Source organism: Myiozetetes cayanensis, unplaced genomic scaffold, assembly GCF_022539395.1.
Source record: "Myiozetetes cayanensis isolate MyiCay16 unplaced genomic scaffold, myiCay2020 scf7, whole genome shotgun sequence".
NCBI classification, from domain to species: domain Eukaryota; kingdom Metazoa; phylum Chordata; class Aves; order Passeriformes; family Tyrannidae; genus Myiozetetes; species Myiozetetes cayanensis.
The window spans coordinates 21,447,643-21,472,138 of record NW_026087964.1 but is presented as its reverse complement, the minus strand read 5'-3'; the positions used below and the strand labels follow the sequence as shown (position 1 = coordinate 21,472,138).

The following is a 24,496-nucleotide window of genomic DNA, read 5'->3' as shown; positions in this document are numbered from 1 at the left end:
ACATGTAATATTAAATAATATTCATAATCCCTAGGCTTTTAGTGAAAGTGAGAAGTACATTACTCTGAAATAACCCAGTGTTATTGCAAAGAAAATAAAGTGAAGAGGATGAACACACTGCTTTACATGGTCCTCACTGTTTAGAGCAAGAAATTTGCTTAGTCTCTACTCCTATGACAGCAAAATTCTCTACAGAGTAAAAGACTAGTCTTGTGCTCAGATGCCAACCCAAGAATATGTAAAATGTAAGTACATGAAGATTTATCAAAGTGTGATCATCTTTTGAAATTTAATATAAGTTTCTTCAATACGACATGGCTTTTTACTCAGAAAGAAGTGTCAAATGCTTTAAGGACATTCATCCCTTTCCTAAAATTCATCAAATCTAGTTGGAACTAGATGATCTTTAAGGTTCCTTCCAACCTCAATTCTGTGACTCCTCTACAGGAAGAGAAGGAAAAGGGTTTAGGTCAAAACTTGTAGAGGAAAATCTGCTCTTGCAACCTTGAACACAAACTTCAGGCAAGAAAAGCTCAAAAAGAAAAGAGAAAGAAAGCTCAAAAGAAACTCCTAACCAAGATCTAGTCACTGAAAATTCACATACACATCTTCTCAGAGTACTTGTTCGTCTCAAATGAGTCTGGACTCACATGAGTCAGTCTGTGTAGAGGCTGAACAGGCATCTGCCTTCAGCAGAGATCTCTGGCCAGGTGTGAATTTGGTTGCTAGTCCCGCATCAGCATTTGATCTTACTTTAGAAAATACTCCTATATGTCTCCCTCTTTCTCATCATGGGCAATTGCTCCCTTACCAAAACTTAACTAGAAAAAATTATCCATAGACATCTAGTATTTTCTGTCTTACTCTTCCTAATTTCTCACTTTGCTCTAAACACTCTTTTTGTCTCTTTTAAAGTTTCTCCTAAGGTAAAGTTAGTTCAAAAGTTTTCTCCTTTCAAAATTTTCAGGAAATCACCAAAGCATGTGTATTCTGACTAGTCTGTTAGTTAGAATTACATATGTATAATCCCCAGAGCAACATCCACAGTCTTTGTTGCTTATACCTGAAATTATTCCATTATTCATCAGTCAGTAGGAACCTTTGCCATAGGAAGGCCTCCATTCATCCATTAAGTTTCAAGTACAAGAAACCTCAGATGGCCCTGATGTGGAAGCCAGTTTCCTGCAGAGTTTCAGTTTCTACTTTTCAGTTCTTTTCAAGAAAAGTGATCAGTAGATAAAACCCATGAAAAAAATGAGATGAAAATTTAAATTTATAGAAAAATCAAAGAACAACTTGTATCACATCATGTCCTAGGACGTGAATCCTCGTAAAGCCAAGCCACTTGAAGGCTGTAGCATATCAGTATGGGGAATATTGAGTCCCCTGGAAAGCATGCTGCAACCTACTGGACTGAGAACTCCAAACCATTCTCCTTCTCAGAATCAAAACCACTATTTTGCAAAGCAGGCAGACTAAGGATTACCTTGGCTCACTCTCAAGTATGTTAATATTCTGAGTTGTCAGGCAGAGAACATTTACTTAGATCCTTACCTCAGCATAGCAATGAGGGCCAGAAACAAGAGGAGCAAAGCCTAATGCATTTATAAATAGAAAATTTCCTACACAAAGATGCATCTGGATGAGTCTTACTTGTCATACCATAGGAGATGGCTGCTGACTCCTTGAAAGCAGAGATGGTATAAATCAGAACAGAGCTGCATTCCTCCTTTTATTTCAGACTGACTTAAAAGCCATATTGCTAGCTGCCTGATACATCTCTTATACTAGTAAGCATCACATCCCTAAACTGGCTCCTGGGCTTGCCTTAGTAAGGATGTCATTCTGTCACAATTAGTGTTTCTAGGATGGCTGAAGCAAGCTGAGAAGCCATACCCGAAACCCTAGCAGTAAAAATATCTTGGGGCGGGGGAAGGAAAGTTTTCCTTTTCCATTCAGGCTGTTACAAGAAAAATATAGCTGGAGAGAAAAAGCTAGTAATTCAGTCGATAACAGAGGAGAAAGGATAGAAAGGATCTTTTTCTAGTATTGGAAATTTGTCATAGTTTTTTTTTGAAAAATAAGCAGTGCCTGAAGAATGCTCTATTTGTCAGCATTATGTGTCCTGTGTTTTATTTTAGTATCTTCTAGTCTCCCATAAAAATGCACTGAAAAAAAAAAAAAAAGATTCTGCCAAATGAATTTCTGCTTTCATCATTTCTTCTAAGAAGAAGAAAACTGAGGAGGTTTTTGCCTTATCTTTGCTTGTAGGTATTAAGTGCCTCTGTTAGAAGGGTAGTGCCTTGGCTAGGACAGTCTTTCTAGGTTCCTTGCACGCCCCTTGGAGATAAATCAAGAAAGAAACAGGATTTAGTGTATTTGTCTCACTGAAGAGAAGTCATTTTCTGAATGCCTGAAAGGCATTATTCCAGGTCAATGAAGAAATTTTATTTTCAGTGAAACAGAAAATATTTAACATATTTTGAAAAGTTATAGTAATTCAATCATACAGTGCTTCAATGGGAGAATGGTGATATGGACTATGTCATCAAGCAATATGTCTTTTTGGGGTGAAGACTGTGGAATTACAGTATCACAAATACACTGGCCTTTTCTTCACTGGTAATTTCCTTCAAGGATGAATTTGCTCATGCCATCTTAAGTTCAGTATTCACTACTATGAATGTTCTCAGTCTCTAGATCCATAGCATGTAAACAGCTAAAAGGTATGTTTTCATGCATCAGAAATTATGACGTTCTAAGCATCAGTATTCTGCCTTATGCTGCCTTTCTTTCTGTACTGTGCAATTCATGGCTGCAAGACTAGCCAGAAATGGAGGGTACAGGATTATTAAATAAAAGAAGGTAAACGTATTTTCTTTCTTTTCATCTTACCTGTGCAGTAGAAAGGTGGGCACATCATCAATTCAGAGTTTTATAGCTCAGGTGCAGCTAAGCGTTATGGATGGCCTCTGTACAAAATTTAATCTATCTCATGTTATGCAGAAGATCCAGACACTCCCTCTGAGCCTCACAGTAGAAACTCTAGGAGCAGCAGGATCTTACAAGCACTTTCAAGCCTGCACATTCAATACATCACAGAATATGCATAAGCCCCTTAGATTCAAATGTTAAAGAAGATAAGTAAGCCCAACTCGTCCAACTCTTCAGTACCAGCTACCATCTCTAGACATAGAAAGTGGAATGGAGGTGGAGGAACTATGGTTTTCTGATGAATCAGGTGAGGTAAATAAGGCATCAGAAAGACAAATGTGATAAAAAGGCTTAATTTGCAAGCTACGCTTTGTGCAGCTGTGGCTATCCTGCTTTATACCACAGCTGTGCTTTGCCCAAAGCAGTGAAAGAAAATCTGAGTTTCTCACCACAGAGAAATTAAGGAACATTGCATGGGACAGAGAAAAGGTTAGGGTTAGCCAACTGCACTTATCCAAACTCCAGTCAGCACAGCTTTACAAAGAACGAGGCAAGAAGCAAAAAGTGACATAGCTTAACATTTGCTAAAGCAGTTTGGGCAAGATGAAATGACTACCATGGAAGCCTTTTCAAGCCAACACCAATTTCAACAAGGTGGTAAACTTTCTACTACTTGTGCCAGTACAGACAGATAGCAGCAACAGAAGGAAGATGTGCAACATCAACATAAGCAGATGGTGCTGGTTTGCTAAAGTTATCCTGTTAAAAAGTATTCTGTGGAAGCGCATGAACGGTAATGCACTTCCGAACTGGAACATAGTCAACGTGGAGAACCCACAGTCCATTCAGATGAAACACTGAACTAATTCTCTTGTGCTTGTGTTGGGGAAGGTATATACAGTGCTGGGGTTGTCTGGGCATAGACCAGTGGCCTTCCTGGAGAGAATGGATGTTCTGAAACACTCATGCCAGGCTGGACATCAAACCACACAAGTTACTAAGATGAAAAAGCTGAAATCTCATCCTCAATTAATTTATATGCAATGTATAAAACTGTCTGGTGTTCTCACTTGATCACTATAAGATCATAGTATCTTATAGGATCTTATATATGTCATATATAGGATAATAAAGCTCTGAGATACTACAACAAGGCTAGTAACATCTACCATGTTAAATGTTTATGTAACTTTGTCTAACAACAATAATTTTGTACCAAATAGAAAGCAGTACTGAAAGAGAGAGCTGATTTATGGGGCTTTTAAGAAATGTTTCTGTTCTTTGTTTACACATACAATTCAGGCCAGAATTCAGCCACAGTGACTTTTCAGGGAAGTGCTAAGTGGAATGGTCTTGGGCTAGTTGACATCATGAAGTCTTTATTCTCAACTTAAAAGCAGCACTACTCATAATCTGAAGTATAAGTCATTTTGCTCTAATATTGAGTGCACGACTCAGAAAAACATATTATTGCCATAAATCCCTATAGAAAAAGGGAAAAATTCACTAAATGCACTAAGTTTTCCAGAGTACAAGTCTCTCTATAAAGAAACTAGAAAGATATATTTTCAGAGATCACGATACGGTTGGCAACTTAAGTTTACAAAGTTCAAATGATCAAACCACCAGAAGTATACTACAAATGGATTTTTATTGATTGGATTTATTAAATTGGATAAACAGATTAATTTTTAAAAAAATCATATTACAAACTGGTGCAGTACCATAAAATTAGTTTGAACACGTGGACATGCCATCTTTAGCCTGCACAGCTCCTGCAGCGCTGTAGCCCATTCTCATTGCATGCAGTGCACTTGAGGGCTTTGAATGAGTCCGTAAAGCAGTTCCGAAACACAGACATCTTGCTCCCATGGCACGCTGAACACGGCAGGAAACCAAAGCCCCCGCAAGAGAGGCACTCATGAGGATGCTGGACTCTCTGCTCAAAGAACGTGAGAAAGACAAAAATGTTACCTCATCAACCACCACAAGCTCCAGGACAACGAGGACTCTAGAAGAGCTGAGAATACAGATTTTTGTTCTCATTTTCACAACACCCACCCCCCATCCCATGGCAAACCACCATGAAAGACCATTACATCTGCATTTTCCTTTGGTGAGATCCACATGCAATGGTTAGACAGGCTCACTGCAGGTACAATGGTCACTTTATACCTTAATAGCCTGCATTTATACTTGCCAAAGTAGCTTGCTAAAGGATAGCTTGCATACATTACTCAGATGTTGTTTAGGTCTAGATTAATTCTAGGAGGTATTGCAATTGATTGAATCCAAACTCCAGGCAGTTTATGCTGATGTTATGTTTTCTATACTGTACGTTAAGATATTTGCATGCTCCTGCTGAACATACTATACCTATTACAGTTAAAGCTGATGATATAAAAAAGCAATTCATAGTTTCTGACAAGTAGTGCTCAAGGAAATAAGCGGTGTATTCAAATTTATGGGTGTAGAATGCTGAAGCTTTAAGAGAGGAAAGATCATCAATGTTCAACAGCTGCAAGCAAGGTTTGGGCCAGCTCAGTTGTCCCAATTCCCAAGCAAAACAGTAAATTTACTTTATTCTGTATTGGATTAAAGACAATGGAGAACACAAGAAGAGATTTCAAAGATGTTTTCAAGTTTCACTTGCTGAAAATGCGGCTAGTTTGCTTAATGATTGCTTTAAAGTTCTATATCAGAGAAATGAAAGGTATGTCACTTTGGGTACTTACCACCACACAGTTTAACACTGCACTGTTGAGTAAAGACTTTACAGGTCTACTCACAAAGAAAGAACAAAAATCCGTACAGTTCCTGATAGTGTTAATCTGAAGAATTACGTACCACTAAAAATTAGTGACAAATTACTACCAGGGTAAAATAAAATACCTACAGATAATGTAGTACCTGGAGTTTCATCAAGAAAAATGAAAAGATTTCTGCAAAACCATTTAGCATTTATCTATTGAACACTCAGATGCACATGCAAAAAAAAGCACTTTATTTTTTGTCCTGTAGTTCATAAACTTGCCATTCTTCTTCACCAGGCAAACAGTTCCTATTACTATTAGATTCTCTAGGGACAATGTTTGGAAGTGTTCAATGTAAAATTAGCATTCTTTTTATCTCAGGTGTGCTCACATCTTTCATAATTTATGATGACGCTTTACTTCATTGGACATTATAGCAAATAATCTCAAAATTTTAAAAGACTAATATCTTTAATCTTTATTATTTGTTAGGCTTGTAAATATACAGATACCTTTTCACATAGTTAAGGGAATTAACAAAAAAACCAGTTAGTTCCTTGAACAATAAACTTTTTTTTTCTTGAATAGATGACAATTTGTGTAACCACTTTCTGCATCTTCAGAAATGAAAAAACCTGACTGCCCCTTTCAACTGTAGCAAACCCATTTTGGGGAAGAAAAAAAAAAAAAATCCAAACAAACAAACCATACAAACCAAAACCACAACAAACACCGAAAGGTAGTGAAGCAGTTATTGTACTCAGTGAGCAGTTAGAGGTCTGCTATACTCTGACATTATTTATCTTATATATGTACTTTTTGTCCCAAGATCAAGACACACATTGGGCTAGGTAATAACATTATAGGACCCCCAAAAATAAGACATTTCATTCCAATTTGGGGGACATTTCATTCCAAATTAAAATGTTACAGAGCTATATTAGCTAACCTTTCTAGTCAGAAAACAAGAATACTGCATGCTTTAATCATATGTGTAATTTTGTAATAATTTCTGGTTAGATATTCGATATAGTTAAGGCCAACAGGTTCTTCTGCATTTTATACAGAAATACGCTGATTCTTGAGGCAAGGAAAGTTATGCTGAGTTAAGGAACAGGCTGGACATATTCAGAAGGTACCACCTGCAGTGCAAAGGTTTAGGGCAGTTCATGATTTACTCAATAATGTTAAATACACCTCCTGAAAATTACAGAGGCGAACAACCCTTGGGCTCAGCCTGACTGGAACTTTTGTAGGAATGCCAGGATACTGGCTATAAAAAACCAATATGTTTCACGAAAAGATAAACTCATTTAGTGTCAAACTCAAAAATATATAGTATACAGTTACTCAAATCATATGCTGTAGTTTCACTAAAGGAAGGGTAAGAAAAACCTTGGGGTTAAATCAACTAGTATGTAGATTCCATTAGCTCTTTCATAATGTCTTTCACAAATACCATATCTTCGTAACTACTTTTAATTTTTATGTTCCACACTTCTGAAGTTTATGTATTATCTTAATTTGGCTAGGTGCGATTTCAAAATAGCAAGATAATTAATAGCAACACGTTCCTTTTCTAAGGACTCAGCTATCCCTATAACCCAGACATTATGACACACATCTCCCCAAAATGTTCTTTGTTGCAGGATATCCAAATGAAAAAAGAAAATGCCTTCAGCAGCCAACAGCACAAGACCAGCAGAAAAGTCATGACCAGTAGAGATCCCAGCTTACAGCAAAGCTGTGAGAGCAGACCCACAGATTTAAGTGTTCTCAGGGAGTGTGCATCAACTGTTCGGGATAAAAAGGCAAATTTGCCCTAGAGAACTTCAATGGACATAGCAAAACAAGAGCTGGAGAAAGGCATGATAACCTATAATTTAAAATTTGTGCAAATTGGTGTAATTGGAAACTTCCAGCATCTGCCCAGGTTTTGTAGGTGTCCAGCTACAGATCTAGCCAGAATACAGATATACAGATTTCCAGTACGTTCACTGTAGCACACAGAGAACTGGTGCAAAATCCACAAAAGAAACCTTCCTCCCCCTGGCCAGAGTGAAGGTTAAATACCAAAGATGATTTAAAAAGCTGTGGGAAAGAGAAAGCCTCTCCCACTTTGAGAAAAGAGAGATGGACATTTTGGGTTGATGTTATCACCATTCATGCTTTCTCAAACTTAATGGGGTGTGATGCTATGATATCATTCATTCAGAGAGAAAAACAGAAAAGCATTTGGGATCATGAGTTTATAATAGAAGAAAAGAAAATGGTAAAAGAAGAAAATCTACTCAATTACAAGTAGTCAATGTATATTCCCTATATTTATTTGCAGAAATACAATTACCTCAATTTTGGTTAAGAGATCCTGCAGTTCCCCAGATTCATTCATTAGTAAAATTTTCTCAGCACCCTATTAGGAAGAAGCAGAAGAAAAATGTCAGCCATCTTAGCATGAAAAAACAGAGATGATTAGAAGATTTGATCTTGAAATTTTAAACAGGCTGAGGACAAGTTTGACTCACATTAAGTATACTGCAATTAGGTCAACCTTAGGAAATCTAGAAGGAGAGAAGAATCTAATCGCAGGTCTGATAGTAATGCCTGAAGCTCATTACCAGGTGACATATCACATTGCCTTTTTTGTAAAAGGTGACACAGCTTGGAAATTCTGATTGTGTTCCCTTTATTTCACAGGGTGTGTTTCCTGACAGAATAAAAAATATGTCTAGTTACCATGTCAAAAAAATTACAATTACATAAATATACAACATATCAGAGAATGCAGCAAAATGAGAGGAGGAAATTGTATTTCAAATATTCTGGCTGTTAAGCATTGAATTAAGACATAATGTGCCTAATGTATAACACAAGGGTTATACAAGAAAAAGGGTAATGAAAATACTGTAACGACATTAAAGTCAGACACAACAATGAATAATAATAATTTAGTCTGACTACATTACGCCTCCAAGGGGTTCTGTGTCCTGAACCAAGGCAGTACTGAAGTGTTGGCGTTTTTTTCCTTCTGAAAATAAATGCTAAGAGACCACTGCAGACAAAATTAAAGTGTCAGGGAGGATACAAAATTTTTTGTTCCCTTTTCTTCTAATTAGAGGGCCACATTTGAATGTCTATACTTCATTCATGAAACCAAATCCATTGAATACTGCATATTGCCAAACAAAACAAACAAACTTGCAGACATTTTTAATCAGTGGACCACAAGAAACCAACAACAGGTGAGGAAACTGAGGCACAGATGCACAGGCCTTACTTGCTGCTAAGGGCAACTGGCCACATCTTGACCACCAGGTGAGTTCGTGCCGCTGTGCTGCCCCAGTTAGCCTGTCCAGATTCCTAAATTTCATCTTTGAGGTTGCTCCCAGTGTTAACCAGAAGGTGTGGTGAGATGCTAGCATAGGGCTGAGTGATGTGGATGGGATGCTGGCACACAGCTCGGGTATGGCCATTACTTTGAACTCCCCACAAACACCTCTCTCCTCATTTCTGGGAGGACCAGGAAAAGCTGCTGGTGAGCACACGGAACATGTATGTGTCTCTCATATACCTCTAAGTGTCCAACCATTCACAGTGCCTTGCTGGGGACTACAAAGGCTACAAGTGTGTAGCCCAAAAGCCAGCTAAGGACGACCAAATATTACAAAGGATTTTGTATGACACCCTACTAACGTTATTTTCCCTATAGAAAACTCTAGCTTTGTACAAAACAGAAGCACTTTTGACTCTGTGTTTGGTGATTTTCATTTTAGTTAAAAAGGAAAATATTAATATTTTGGTAAAAAGGAGAATATCAATATTTTATTTAAAAGGAAATATCAATATTTTAGTTAGAAGGAAAGTATTAATATTTTAGTGGATGTTGAGTGCCATTTTTTCAATGAACACTACTCAGTGTGTTACACTTTCAAAGAGGATTTTTTTAAAAACTATCACACAAGATAATTAGTTGTGGTTAATTAATCACAGAAGACAGGAGGTTGATCAGCTAGCCTTCCTTGTGCTCACTCTTCCACTGAAATCTATTACAGATCATGGGCACAGAGTGTATGAGTTCCAACATATGCATTAGGCTCTCTGAACCCTCAAGAGAGCAGCTTTTAGCAGTCTGTCGGCCTCTTTCACATTTGTCCTCTTATCTTTCTCTGCTTTTGCACAGAACAGGCAATGGAAATGATTGGCATAACAAAGTAAGGATTTGCCAAGGCAGCCCACAGAGTATTAGCTCTGGGCCTGAATACACTGCAGCAGCTTAAGACAAAGCTTGTGCTGCCCATCTGATGCAGAAACATTAAAGATTTGCAACTTTATTGATGGAACTGCAGCACGGCAAATTCCTTAAACAAGACAAGCCCCAGTTTACCCTCATTTAGGAAAGGATCTCATCTCTGCGGCAACAATTGGCAAAGGCATTCCCGTGACTTCTGCTCCGTGCAACAGTGATGTTCTGTGATAATGCTGCCTGGCTTTTACAGCAGTGTAGTTAAAAGTCTGACAGGTTTCCCATTATAGATTTATATTTTAAAGGATTTTTAAGGCCCATGACATTCAGCTGTGTTCCTTTTAAAGTAGAAAGCAATAGTTTTTAATTTACAAACCAAACATCCAAATGGCTATCAGTGTTTTTAAGTGTTTCAGTGTGTCTCTCCTGATAAACAGCTGCCCCAACTGAAGTATAAATAAAGGATAGTTTGCAGAGAGTAACCTTCCCTTTGGATGTGTGAGTCTTAAAATGCAGTTTGTAATTAATAGAGTAATTAAAGCAGCTGTTAAATAAGTCCGATAGCTGTTTTCTGACCAAAAAGCTATGCCTTTCATTTTATTCCTAGATTGTGCTCAGTGAACAATTACCCACAAAGGGATGCAAAGCATTAAATAGTCTGTCCCTCCCAAGATTAACACGAGGAGCATGAGGGACAGTGACCATAACGTTTAGAGAATCATCAGGGAGAAATGAGTTTTCGGTTTTGTTAACCAGTTAACTTTCAAAGCAGCAGCCTGTGAATCCATTACCTACTATCTTTGCTAGCTGTCTATCATGGGAGTGCAGGGTCTGCGGCCAAACCTTTGCCCTTCTTTTGGCAAGGAAATGACAGATTTGGCTCAAATATTCAACAGGTTTTCTAGACCATTTTAATTAATAATATTATTTTCCCAATTATCTCTTGAGAACATCCAGAAATTAACATCATGTTTCAGATATTACATTCCTATATATAGTTCCCATTAATTGCACAACTAGGACAAATCCAAGGCCCAGTAAATTTTCTACTGCCCCAGCTCTGTCCTCACCTGTCTACTGCTCACCTCTCTTGGGTATAACCCATCACCATTTTTGTGAATTCTTCATCAAGGAATAAACACAGATATATGGCTCTGCATTTGGCTCTACTACAGTACCTACTGGTTTTGGGAAGCGGTCTCTCTCTCTCTTCCACATCCTTCCTTATATACAGAGAAAAATTAGCATTGCACTGCAACATCCCTCTTGTGGACACATTTCCTGTGCAAATACATCGCACACCCTATTTCCTTAAAAACAAACTTTTGCTAAGTATATAAGCAAGGTCTCTTGCTAAGGCAGTAAAAATGCCCTCACACATTTCACCATCACTGGATCTGCCACGTTTTTCACTGGGACTTACCAAGAAGATGGGCTTTACGTACTCCTACCTCTACTCGGAACTCACATGCTCTTCAGTCTGCAGCACTACACCTCTCACAGCAAGGTGTCCCTTGGCAGCAGATACACATGGGGTATGAATAAGGGCCTGGAAATCTGCCCTTAAAATGAAAATTGCAGTGGAGTACCAGCAATAGAAATGTTGGATTTGCTATGCAAAGAACAGGAAAGGTTGATGTGTAAAAACTCATTAGAGAAACTGAACCCTGTAGTTCCTGATACGTTAAACTGAAAAATGGGGGAAACAAGTGGGAAAATGTTAGGTGACTCAATGCAATAATTACATCATAATTTTACTGTCACAGTGCCATTCATATGCACCCCATCAAGTGAACACCAGGACCATGTGTTTAACAAAACTTGGAGGCTATAGAGATGTACTAGTCATATATGGCCACTCCAAAGCAGCTACAAGGAAACTGTTAATTCCTGTTTAACAAAAAAATATGTTACACGTGTATTTTCTAGAAGTCAGTTACAAAAATAGCCTCATCATTCTTTGGAAATAATTTAAACCAATGTGTCAAATAAAATAATTTTACTGTACATTTCATGCAGTTGTGGATTAAGTACAGCTGGGAAACTAAACGGGAAACATTTTCTTCAGGAAAAAAGTATTAAGTTCACATATCTGAAAAAACATGAACTAGGTTTGTATGGCAAGTAAACGCTGGAATTTAATCACATATTTCAAGTGGAAAAAACCCCTGTATTTTTAAACTATTATGCTGTGAGATAACATGTTTACTAAGGATGACTATATTTGTCCTTTTTTATGTGCATCCCTTTTCCAGGGTCTTTGCATAACTTAAACCTTTAACAATTGTCTTTATAAGAGTGAATGAACGCTCCATAATTTTTTTTTCTGTGTAGCTTTCTGTTTTCTGGAAGTAATTTTTTTATTCTGCGTTGGTATCCCAGCAGATGGCATAATTCCATTTCAGATGGAGACAACCTCAGGTGAAAAGGAGGGATTAGATCACCCGGTAAAGACCATGCTGCAGAAAGAAACTGCAATTTCCTGACAGACTGATATTTAGACAGTGTGTGTCAAGAAACACAATGATTCAATCCTGAAAAAAATGAGAAGATTAAAAATCCTGCTGTAGTGCAGCATGCAGCACTTTGCTTGACAGGGGCTAAATATGATTTTTCTATTGCTTCCATCCAAGTCACCGATTTTTTTCATTGCCCCTGTGCAGGCAGTGATAAATTCCACAGCACTGTGAATATTTATCCACACAGCCTGCAGTGTTCTAACAACTTTGTCCGTGCTTCTGAATGGCTTGGGTATCATAAACGCACATATGCTGTTTTCTGGTCACTTTTTTTATTTTATCTCATTAAGAATAATCTAGTCACCTTTCAAAAGGGTTCATATTTTAATTAGGGGAAGGGGTATTTTTTCCTCTTTATGACTCACATAATATTGAGTGTGGCTCAATATGGATTCTTTTTTATACTGCTACACTGCATCTCTTTAAGGGAGGAGTTTTTCAGCAAATAAATAGTCAAAATATTCAAAATTAGAAAAAAAGAAAGAGGAAAATATTGCATGATTAATTTACTGACACACCAAGCTTCGTGATTTCTGTGTTTCATTAGTGTATCAGAAGTTAATTATCATAAAAGGAATTATAGAAATGTCCAGTGTTACTAATGAGACCGAATTCTATAATTAATTCTCCATCATATTTTAATGAAAACAAACCTAGCACAGGTTCCACTGTGAGTGACACCCAAGACAGTGTGACTGGAAAGTCATTGTCTTGGGAAGGTGAACTGATAGATCTGGGGGTTGAATACTTCATTGCCAGACCTTCTCAATACACAAAGTGCCTCCTTCTTATTTCTCTTCCTCAATGAATGAATGCCAGCTTCTCTTGTGAAGCCATATTAAGAAAGAGCAATAAAAACTGCCATACAATAATGGGGTTTGTCACATTTACCGACCAGAGCGTGTGCACGCAGTTCCCTTGCCAGGCTCACCCTGGTGCTCTCCCTTCACTGCCCTGCCAGCCAGGGATGCTCTGTTCGCAGCCACAGAGGGCTGCCCAAGTTAGCTCTGCTCACGATGGACTTAGTTTTGTCAATATCTCAACTAAAGCACTTTAGAGAATGATGGTGTAACAAGCAACAATGCCCTCCAGTATGCAGACAATTAGTGGAGAGTCGGGGTGGGGCAGAAACCTCCTCTAGGAGTAGATGTGAGGCACACCCACAGTGGCAGAGGGAAGGGCTGTTGCCGTCCCGTATTCTCTGTGAGCAGAGCAGGCATTTCAGGGACTGTTCCCTGCCTGAAAAGCTGTTTTTCACAAATAATGTCACTCTTACATGGAATAACTTTAATCCTCTCCTGGAACTAAAGTCTATTCCAGTTAACTACAGTGTGCCTCATCAATTTGGGGAAGGGGGGTGGGGAGGGGAGAAGGAAAGAAAAATATGTAAGAGAACACATACCAAAGCTGATTATTTCAATTTTTTTTTAATTTATAGGAGGTAGATTTGTTTCTCCCACAGAAAGCTATCTTCCTAATTCACTTGCTTGCTTTTTTACCTCTCCAAAGTATCTTATACAGTGAATTGAGAGCTTTAATGAGATTGTATTTATTTGGTACACTGTTGGTCCTCTGTTAAAAGACAAGTCTCTCACTCTCTTCCTAAAAAAAAAAAAAAAAAAAAAAAAAAAAAAAAAAAAAACCCGCAGTGGTTTAATGGGCCATCCATCATACCGAAATGACTGTAGCCAGGCTTCTCTTACAGCTAAGCAAGTAATTTATTCAATCAATTTGAGTATTTTATCTGAATTCTTTTGAAAAATTGATGACACATGGACTGAGGTTTTCTTGGAGTTGGTCATAACTCTCTACTTCCATTTTTAACGTGGTTATTAGGTGAGAAAATCTTAGTCTGAAGCCTGTTGAATTTTAAACTGCTATTGAATGAAGCACTTCTGCTCCTGGCTGGCTGGAAAACTCTCCAACTCAGGGTTTTGATAAAAGCACATGCTACTATGAAGTAAAAATTGCTGTCTGCAGTGATATTCCACACACACACAATTTTGCAGCTGCTTTTGTGGTCTGGCAGGCCCTGTGCCAGCAAATGCATTTGTTATAGTGCTCAGGGAAACCTCACTCATGCAGAACACAAGGAATGATAGGAAAGGGATGGGGAAAAAGACAAGAAAGGGTATTTGACTGTTCATACAGGCCCAATATCAATTATGCCTGAATGTTGATTACATTGCACTTTGTTACTTAAATGTTTTGTGCAAATGAAAGTGTTAAGTGATGCAAACACAATAACCCCACTGTGTTTAAATATAGTTTATGCCTTCACAAGTCACAGTCTCACGGTGCTAATTGCTAGCTTTTTACCACTTGAGGCAAATACCTTCTCTGAACTCTCAAGCTGTTTCCTTTGTGCCATTTTCCAGAATCTTTCTTCTGATTTTTTCCATTTTTGAGAAATACATTTCAAAAGTACAGGTTGGTTTTAATGAAAAGGTGATTTCAATTATCAACAAGATTCTAGACCTAGAGTCCTATGGCACAAATGGGGATTATAGTTTTCCATTTGGAGTTTATATCTTGCAGTAGGGCACAGTTGGGCTGTTTTTCTCTCTCTTCCACAGGTAGACTTTTTAAAAAGTAATTATTAACCAATTCTGTACCTAAAAGAATGTTCAGTTGATTAGAGATACTGATACAGACTGTATCATCTAAAATCCAATGAATATTTAAATTCTGACACGCCAAGCTGTTAGTTTCATATTCAACACAGATATTACTGAGTGACACATTTATGCTGTGTGTGTTCACCTTCCTGGGTCAATCATACATACAGGTTCTCATGAATTAAAAAAAAAAAAAAAAAAAATCCATCTGTCTAGATTATCATGGTTTTAGCTACAAAGATGAGCTATTTTTTTTAAGAAACAGAAGACAGCTTAGATTGTATTACTGCCTCTTATTCCTTTCCTGACAACCTCTACCCAGTTATTTTTTGCATCTTCAGATGAAACCTACCAGTGTGGATCTGTGCAGCATATACCATAGAAGGATCTTTGTCTTTAGTTGTTCCCATCATTTCAGCATTGTAGGTAATTTTCTAAAAAACCTGCTTCTCATTCATCAAGATTTTCATCTGTTTTTCTCGACTATAAAATAAAACATAGGCTCATGCTTTACTTACCCCAAGATAATGGCCATCGATAAACACAACAGGGAGTGAGGGAACTTCACAGACCCTCCTGCATCTTTCATCTAGTTCTTTTCCATAATCGCTGTTCAGAGCAATGTTTTTTTCTTCAAATTTAACTCTATGGTTTTGAAAGATCTTTCTAACCAGTTCACATCTCTCGAAAGTTGTTCTCACCACACGGAGACTGGTGGTATAAATTACTATGCGGCCAAACTCGGGGACTGTTGATACCTGGAAAAAAAAAAAAGTTTCCCGTTACATCAAGCAAGGTGTTAATAGCTTCTAAGTATTGAGTAATTTAATGTTAAATACTATTTAAGAAAAAAAAACAACCAGCATATCTAAAACAATCAAACATTCAGCTTTTTTCAAATGTGAAGATGGAAGGGAAAGAATTAAATTCTTGCAAACACCAGCTTAAAGCAATTTAAGCTTTTTATCTAAGTAAGGTGCAACTTGACTTTTTATGGAAAGTTGTAGAGATGGTGAGTCAAGTTATACATTTTCAAGAAACATATTTTAGATCCTGGTGGACTTCCAACTATGAATAAATTGACACTGTTTTGCTGATGTCTGATTCTGTCAATATAGTCACTCATGTTTGCACAAAGACAGTCTGGTAGTATCCAGATAAGACTAAACCTGCAGATCAGATGTTGTTGACAGCCTGCTTCAAGTAGGATAGGAGCCTAAGCTAAGCTTCAACATAGCCATGAGCCAACATTAACTTAGAATACTTTGTGTCTCCACACTAAACTTCAGAGGGGACAGAAGTATTCCTAATTTTTCATGTGGTTCCACAAAAAAAATTAACAACCAACCAAAAATAAAAAAGAATACTTTATGTGTATTCAGTGTTCAATCCAGAGCCTACTGCAGCTAGGGGAGGCAATTCCCTTGGCTGGAAAAAGTTTCACACTACAATTCACGTTTGACTTTTTACCCCACTTTTTCATGTGTATATACTGCAAGTTTATACTGCATCTTTCCTTTTGGGAACAAAAACAATTCGATAGGGTAAATACTACAGGGATTAGTTTGCCCAAATGAGTGATACATTTTCAAGAAGCCTGAAAATCAAAGATTCTATGTTCAAATATATAGCGAAGTTTTTTAAAATGTGGCAAGGCATGTCCAAAGTTTCCAAATTATCCATTATCTTCAGCAAGCTATATTTAATTATTTCATCAGTATTCCAGAAATAAGAAATGTAAGTTAGAAAATAAAAAGCAGGGATACCTGTAATGCACTGTAGGAAAAATGAACCTTGATGGGTGAATGGATCATTTTTTAATTGCATCATGCAATAACTGAAGAGACACAGTTGTAAAATTTGGCAGATGCCATTGCAGATTTTGCTACATAACTAACTAGTCGTGATTTATCTTACTGCATAAATGCCAAAAAAAAAAAAAAAAAAAAAAGAAAAAAGTCATTGAAGAAATCATATTCTGCTTAGAAAGGTGTTCACAATGTTCTTCCTACAGTACAGAGGTCTCAGGGAAAACATTTGCATGTCACAGATCACTTACAGAGCACTGGAAATGTAATTGCAAACATATGTAACAACATCTTTCATCTCCCATTCTGGGAAGGAAGCATGTTGTGATAGGTCAATATTTATTTCTCTTTGAATGGATGTCAGAAATTCAATTTTAGGAACAAATGTTATAAAACGTGGGCTACTTTTCTACAGCCTGTTTTTTAGGTTGAAAATCTGTTATATTGCTACTGTAGCATTGACTCTTCTCCAGCATATTGTTCACACATTCCAAGTGAGAGAATTAGCTGTCTTCTGCTTAAAAGACAAGTACTCTAGATAAACACTGCCAAATATTTTAGTAATCACACCTGGGCTGCTCAAAGGAAGAGGAGTTAATTGTTTTAGAAGTAACCAAAAGGAGTTCTTAAAATATTCCTTAAAAAGAAAATTTCACGTATTCTTTGTTTCTTCCTCTTTGGAGTGGTAATACATTTTGAGGTGCAAAACTATTCAACAGGATGGAAACTCTTGTTCCTCCATAGCTCTAATCTCTAATGCTGTTTGTTCCCAGACACCAGAGGCTGTCAGCATAGGTACAGACAGTCATTATCTAGTGAAGCATCAGGGCTGTGGTGTCCCTACAGCATACAAATAAGCAGCTGAAGAGACGGAAAAATGGAAAGTTGTAAAGTGATCTGGAAAGATATCAAGTGGAAGGTGTGTACACAGAGTCCCTTTTATGTTTATTCCTTTATTTTTTTCTAATGTGGCAGGGAAGAAGTACCCTTGTTTGCCCTGCAAAGAGGTATCAAGATCACTGACTAAATAATTATTTAGGGAAATTTTAGTAAAAACCTTGTTTTCTGGGATACAAATGCACACAACTTGTCCTTGGCAGGATTTTATCATAGTGTAAAGATCCTTCTTGTCACCCACCTAGAACCACACTCATAATTAAAAACAGTGTTTCTCTTAGTATAAATCTATGCTAGTTCTTATTCTACTATCCAATTAAATGGGTATAGCCTGTAATATTTAATTACCAGAACACACTTTTGAAGTAAACCAGTAAACATTGTGCTTTTCTTTCCTAGGTTGGAACTGTGACAAAAACATAATAAATGGCAAGGAATGTAAACAAATTAATAGAAAGACACTTTAGAAAATGAACTTTACAGTTTAGCTTAGCAAACTTGAAATTAGTCATGTAATTCGCAAATGCACATAAAAACAAAAGGCAGTTCTCTTGTTAATAGGCATGACAAAACTTCAGTAGAGCTTTTCACTTTACTAAAGTTGGGCAATTCGTCATAGCAAAAGATTTGGAGCAACTTATATTGACCACTTTCTTGCACTTCTTGTAAGTGGGAATTCTTACTGAAATATGAAGTTTTTGGATATCAGTTGGCCTGAGGTGGCAAATATTGTGAGAGATTCAGGAAACCCTGTGCAAATGGACCAAGCACATGCGTCAAAGTGTCTATGTAGAAGGATTGCCAAGGAAGGGATTTAAGTTTTCAGAGGGAAATAAAGTTGCTTTAGTAACAGTCCTCTACATAATTTACAGCTCTTAGTTTGACAGCACAGTGCTACCATCTCCCCAGGGGTCAGGGGCAGTATCTGGTTTAGTGCATCAAACTGAAGAGCTTGCATTGGGAGTGTCAAGTAGGGCAGCAATGGCAGTAGCATGAAATGCATCACTTCACAGCAGAGCCACCACTCCCAGTGACTCAGGGACAGATGCCCCTTTTTATTCGGTCCAGAGAGAAAAAGCAAATGTTGCACCAGTTCAATCCTGTTCATAACTGAACATGAGAATAACAAAACTTGTTTCTTATTTTGCTCCTGACTCAGTCTTTTCCCACACTTCTTTATCAGGTGGATCAGGCCCTTTGCAAATCATAGAATGGCTTGGGCTTTAAGGGACCTTAAGAATCATCTACTTTCAACCTCCCTGCCAGTCACAGGGACACCTTCCACTAGACCGTGTTGTCCAAAGCCCCATCTATCTTGGTTTTGGTGTACAACCGGGGAAAATTTATCCTTCTGCCATCCCACTGGTGTTCATCTGACATGGCTGCAACTAAATATAGTAATTAACTGAGCAAGTCTTCTGCAAACAGCATGAGGGATGTCATACATGAGGCTAAATCTGTGAGCTCAGCATCAAGAGAGACCACAGAATAGAGAAAGAAATTGCTGATGAAAAAGAGAAAACTTAATAGACGCAAGCAAATGAGCAATAAAACCAAGGGATGCAGGGGCCAAAAAAAAGGTCTGAAAAGATGAAACTAGCAAAAAACAGATAATAAATCAAAAAACTGTCAGGATACTGACAAAGGATGAGTAGTACAAACTAAATGTAGAAATAAAAACATTAAAAATATGACAAAACAAAACCAAACAAAACTAACAACAAAGTAAAGGACAGAACAGAGAGAAAGTCACTGAAAGGAGACATCCAGAACCTCTTTTAAAAGAAATCCTGCTAGTCAACAACAATAAATACATTACAGAATGTGTGAATCTCCAAGTTGTTCCAATATTTTGAAGTGTTCTTTAAAAACCTTTGTGTATTACTGGAGATTCAGAAATAGGAAATTTGAGATTCACACTCTTAAAATATGTTTGAGAATTAGCTCTTCTGTGTAACAGCTGCCTTGACAATAATAACAGACTTCTCAGTAACTCTGAAAAAATACAACAGTAAGGTGTTTCCATGGTGCTTCTGAAAGCCATATAAATATGTACACCATAAATCTCCCACAGACTTCTCTGGATTCAGGCCTTCCCCACTGTATCTTATCCCTGACTTCTGGATCCAACTGCAACTGAAGCAGCAGTAAGAAGAGTCTGTGTTTCTGTATTGGTCTCACAGCTACCTTGGCTCTGACCAGTGCTACCAGTCTCTGCAGATATCACTCACACTCCTATTTGTGAGGGCAATTTATACAGTGAATTAGTGAATAGCAATACTAGATTATTTCATCACCCTATTTGTCATGAATTGCTTTCTTAAGGCTATAGATTTTCTTTCATACAGTTTATGGCATTTTTTATGTCTGCCTTGCTGACTTTGAGTGGCATTTTATCTTTAGACCAAAACACTTGTCATGGACAGTTTTGCAGAATGACTAAGAAGTGGCCAAAGTCAGAGCAGAGGGAGTGATCCAAACCAATGCCTTTCTGCTTGTAGTGTAAGGTGCACTGCTGGACGTTGGGGCATAGGTAATTGCTCCTAAAACAGTGGTAACATTTTCTTTCTGAAAATCTTTGCATATGGAGCGTGTCTGCAAACAAGTAAACAGACAAGTTCGGCAGTAAGAGAAATGACATAAACCTCCTTTTTATTTGGTTGCAGATGAAAACCATGACAGCAACACTACAGAAGTAGTCATGGGTTTATTTTTTAATCTTCTTTCTGGATGGAAGGCATAAACGTGATTTTTAACCTCTGGTGTGAAAACAAAAGCTATTTACCTTTGTATTCGTATGTAATTAATTTCAATGGTGGCACCACCCACCAAATTTTCAGTTGATTTTTTTTTAAGTACAATATAAAAAAAGAAAAAAATCACCAAACCCACTCTATACTTTGTATTAAATATTGCATTCTAGCAAAAGCAGAATATTTTTCTTCTAAGATTAATGAGGTGGTGTAAAAACTCAATAAAAGGTGATATGTAAATGCTTTATCACACATGATATTTTTAAAGGTTTTTACTATGTTCAGATATAACATTCAACTAGTGTTATTCATGCGGTAGTGAATTGCTTCTGTGACCTAAATCAATGGCTGATATGCCCTTCTCTGTCTCAGAATATCATCTTTCTACTTCTCAGAGTGTTCTATTGAAATATGCACCCCTTGGCTCTGTAATTAGATACTATCAGAGTGGTAGAAGTATCTGCTGTCCACCAAGTAGGCTGAGGTAGGAGGCTAGAGCACATTACAAACCCTGTGCCAGAGATTCTTCAGTGAGTAAATTCAGCTTTCATGATATCAAAAGGAAATGCTAAGAGAAAATGAATATATACATATATTTGTATGCATGTGCATACATTTTTTTAATGTATGTTTGCATATCTAAAAGCTTTCAATTAAGCTGCTCACTTCATAATTAGCATTAGGTGGCTTATAGCTTGAATTGGTATCAATAACTGAGTGGCAAGAAGAATTGTCATCTAACACTAATTTTCTGATCACAGTCTGGTTTGGACTTCCTGTTTTTATTTTACACTCACAAAAAGAAGAGAAGAAAACAGCTATGGGTTTCTTGTTGAAGAAGTTCTACAGAAAAAGAAAAAAGGCAATTTAAGGATTTAATTTCTGCAAGATTTTCAAGCTTTTACTAGCTTTTCAGTTCTAAAATGCTTTCAAAACACATACTAAAAGTAAGTAATACTTTCTGAAAGATTATTTTAAAGTCAAAACTATGAACAAAATTTTTCAGTGTTGTGTACATGACATTTCATTAATGAAAAACATACTTTTCATCAGGGCTTTGCTTACATGAAAACATGCAACATTCTTTGAATGAGATTGAAGGAGATTGAAGGTTTGTGTTGTAGCAAAAACTACAATATTTGCCATCACAACAGCATGTTACAGTGCTAATGGAGTTCAGAACCAGTCCATTCTGCCTGTTGGTTGCCTGGTTGAAATTAAAGGTTTAATGTCGTTTCTCAGGAAGAACTGATTCACTGGTCAGAAGACCTCTTCCAACAAACAGACTTCATTGACCAAAGTAATTTGACCAAAGTAATTTGCACATACAGGAGGAATTGCAAGTGGTCCCCAGCCATGGAGTGCACTCTTGTTACAAAATAATGTTCCCTTTCACTTCAGCGTTTGCAGTTCCAACCCTTTGCTGGGCTCTCACACAGCAACGCACTATTTGCACTTAAATTTAAATTCACACTCATCTCTTAAGTGCTGGTTACATTAAGATTGCAGTCCTGTTTGCATTGTCTTCAAGGATCTGGCACTACAATGTTCAGTAAAATTCAGAACTTTATTAAATTCAGAAAACTGCATTTTATAAAAGCTGTGTAGAATGAAGACTGATTTCTGCAATAGTGCAAGTCATATACTCAAGTCAAAGCATGTACTGACTTCCTCTTAAATATATGCCTTCAAAAACACTATACTGTGGTTTTGGTAATTAAAGGGACTATAACTGCATGGCTTTTACTCTGTGACCCCCTGGGGCAATGGAATGATATCTGCAGTTACCATCCTCATAACCATCACCAAGCTGAGAAGGTCTATCAATACCAATTTACAAGTAAGAGTATGAAGAGCTGCACTCCTAAACAAGGTAGTCAGAGAGTCTGGGACACTAGATACTAGTTTTGCTTTCTCAAAGGAAGTGCTCAGGTCACTGTTTTCGTCAGCTGTTAAAATAGCACAAATCCTTGTGTGGCTTCTGTTGGGCTGTATGCTGTAACTCATCTTCACCACAACCATCAGCCCTAGGAATACGTCAATTTCCAAAAGCCTGAAGCACACAGGGCATGAAACATCTCATTTTTTTACTGTTTGCATTTCACAGGGCTAGATAACTCTGAGGAACTGGTCTCAGTTATAGAGGAAGGCTGTGATCCAGCAATGACTTGAATTCTTTGGCCTTCTAACTCCTGGACAACTGTTGTCACTCTTATCTACACACACCCCACATACTGCTGATTGTAAAATAGTGGGTTTACCTCCTGAAGGTTGACATCCTCCAAATTGTTCAACTGCAGTGTAAACTAGATGTAGGATGCAACTATACCTCAGACATTGTTATAGTATATTTATATATGTTTGTGCTTTTTAGGTTGTATATCAATTTTGGGGATGTCAGATGAAAATAACAAAAGAATGATAATAGTAATAATAATATTTCACTTGATGTTTATGTTCTTCCTTTCCTCCTAAAATCACTTGATAGTATACTAAAAAAAAAAAAAAACCACCAAAAACAAAAGGAATACTTTCCCTCCTCTGACACCATGTATATGTGTGTTGTTACCCTTTCTCTTCCGCAAATAGTGCAATATAACATCATCTCTCTTTTTCTGCCACTGCAGACTTTCCCACATATTTTCTGGCACAGACTGCTGTTCAAGGGACGTCAAGGCGTTCTCATTTCAAAGCAGTAAAAACACTTACAGTACCACAGCAAAGGAGTACAGGGCATGACCTGGCCTCTCCCTGCTCTTCGCAATGCTTCAGCCACCTTCAGGTTCAGAAGGTACAGAGACTGCGACTGAGATCACCTCCCAGTGTCCTTATTACTGTTTAACCAGCACACACCCATACAAGCAGGTGACCTGAGCTCGGATAAGAGAACAGGCTGTGTCCCCAGGGTTCATGGTCTCTGCCAGACCCTTATGCCTCTGCTTCTGTACAACCTGTAGTCAAACTGTCTGGCACAGGCGTGGCACTGACTTGGGGGTAAAAGCGGCTCCTCTTCAACGAGGCACAGCAATGCTGTGAAGTCAGCCAATACAAAATTTATTTCAAAGAAGTGAAAAATACGTTCTAATTAGTTGAAAGAAGATCCATATCTGTACATGCCTAATTGGATTTTATTTATTAGGCATTGAAAGGTCTATCGGTATTTCCTCATTAATTTATTTATGCCATTCTGCATATGATAGGAAATATTAAATGTTCAAAAATCAGAAGCAAGAGATGATCCTGTGATTACCTATAATCTAGTCTGCAATTCTTCTGAGAAGAAACAACACTGTAATATAATGCTTGTTTCTCTCTTTTGTTTTCTCATGGCTTATTTCTTTCTCCTCATATTTACCGATTTGACATCTCTAGGAAACTCTTTAAAAAAAAAAAAAAAGACAGTCTCTGGGAAGACTCTTGTAAATGTTACTCCAGTATTTACCAGTTTATAATAAAGGAGAAGCATTTTCTTTGTTGTATAAGGACACTCCCCACAAAGAAAGAAGGGGAAGAGGCAGGAGCTACTGAAAATAGTTTTTTCCCCAGCAGTTTACATGAGGCATTAGAAGCGGTTTGAAACAAGGACTGTCCATCAATCTCTTTTCACATTGTGCAGTTCTTTGAACCATTCCTGTATTTAGCAGAAACTAGACTAGTTGTAACTAGACTGTCCTGTGACGATTGTGAAACTACTTCAGATAGAGTAGTAGGAAGGTAATAGCTGAACCTATTATTATTCTTTTAAAACCCTTCATTGTTGCAGAGATCTCTGTGTTCCAGTTTGCTAGTGTCCTTCTCTCCTCTCATCAGCCTTATAAATACAGAAAAAAAATACAGTGTTATGGAGCACAAAGCAAATAACAATAAAATATTAGAGCCAGACACATGGTTCTGCAGTTGGCCTATAAAAATGTTTGACTGCCAATAACTTTGAAATTTCCACTACCAGTACATAAAGTCATAAAATGGTG

General features: G+C 37.5%; 1 protein-coding gene across 2 annotated transcripts in view; it reads right to left on the bottom strand.

The window, feature by feature from the left end:
• Positions 1 to 4,693: 4,693 nt before the first annotated feature.
• GRXCR1 (glutaredoxin and cysteine rich domain containing 1) overlaps positions 4,694 to 24,496 on the bottom strand; it is a 39,747-nt gene continuing 19,944 nt past the window's right edge. Inside the window, exons 2-5 of one of the 2 annotated variants that reach the window (XM_050338531.1) lie at positions 21,192 to 21,212; positions 15,586 to 15,807; positions 8,035 to 8,100; positions 4,694 to 4,873 (exon numbers count right to left, since the gene is read on the bottom strand). In XM_050338531.1, coding sequence (XP_050194488.1) covers positions 4,694 to 4,873; positions 8,035 to 8,100; positions 15,586 to 15,807; positions 21,192 to 21,212 — 489 coding nt within the window. Of the gene's footprint in view, positions 4,874 to 8,034; positions 8,101 to 15,585; positions 15,826 to 21,191; positions 21,213 to 24,496 lie in introns of both variants that reach the window. The other variant, XM_050338529.1, reaches the window with a different exon arrangement.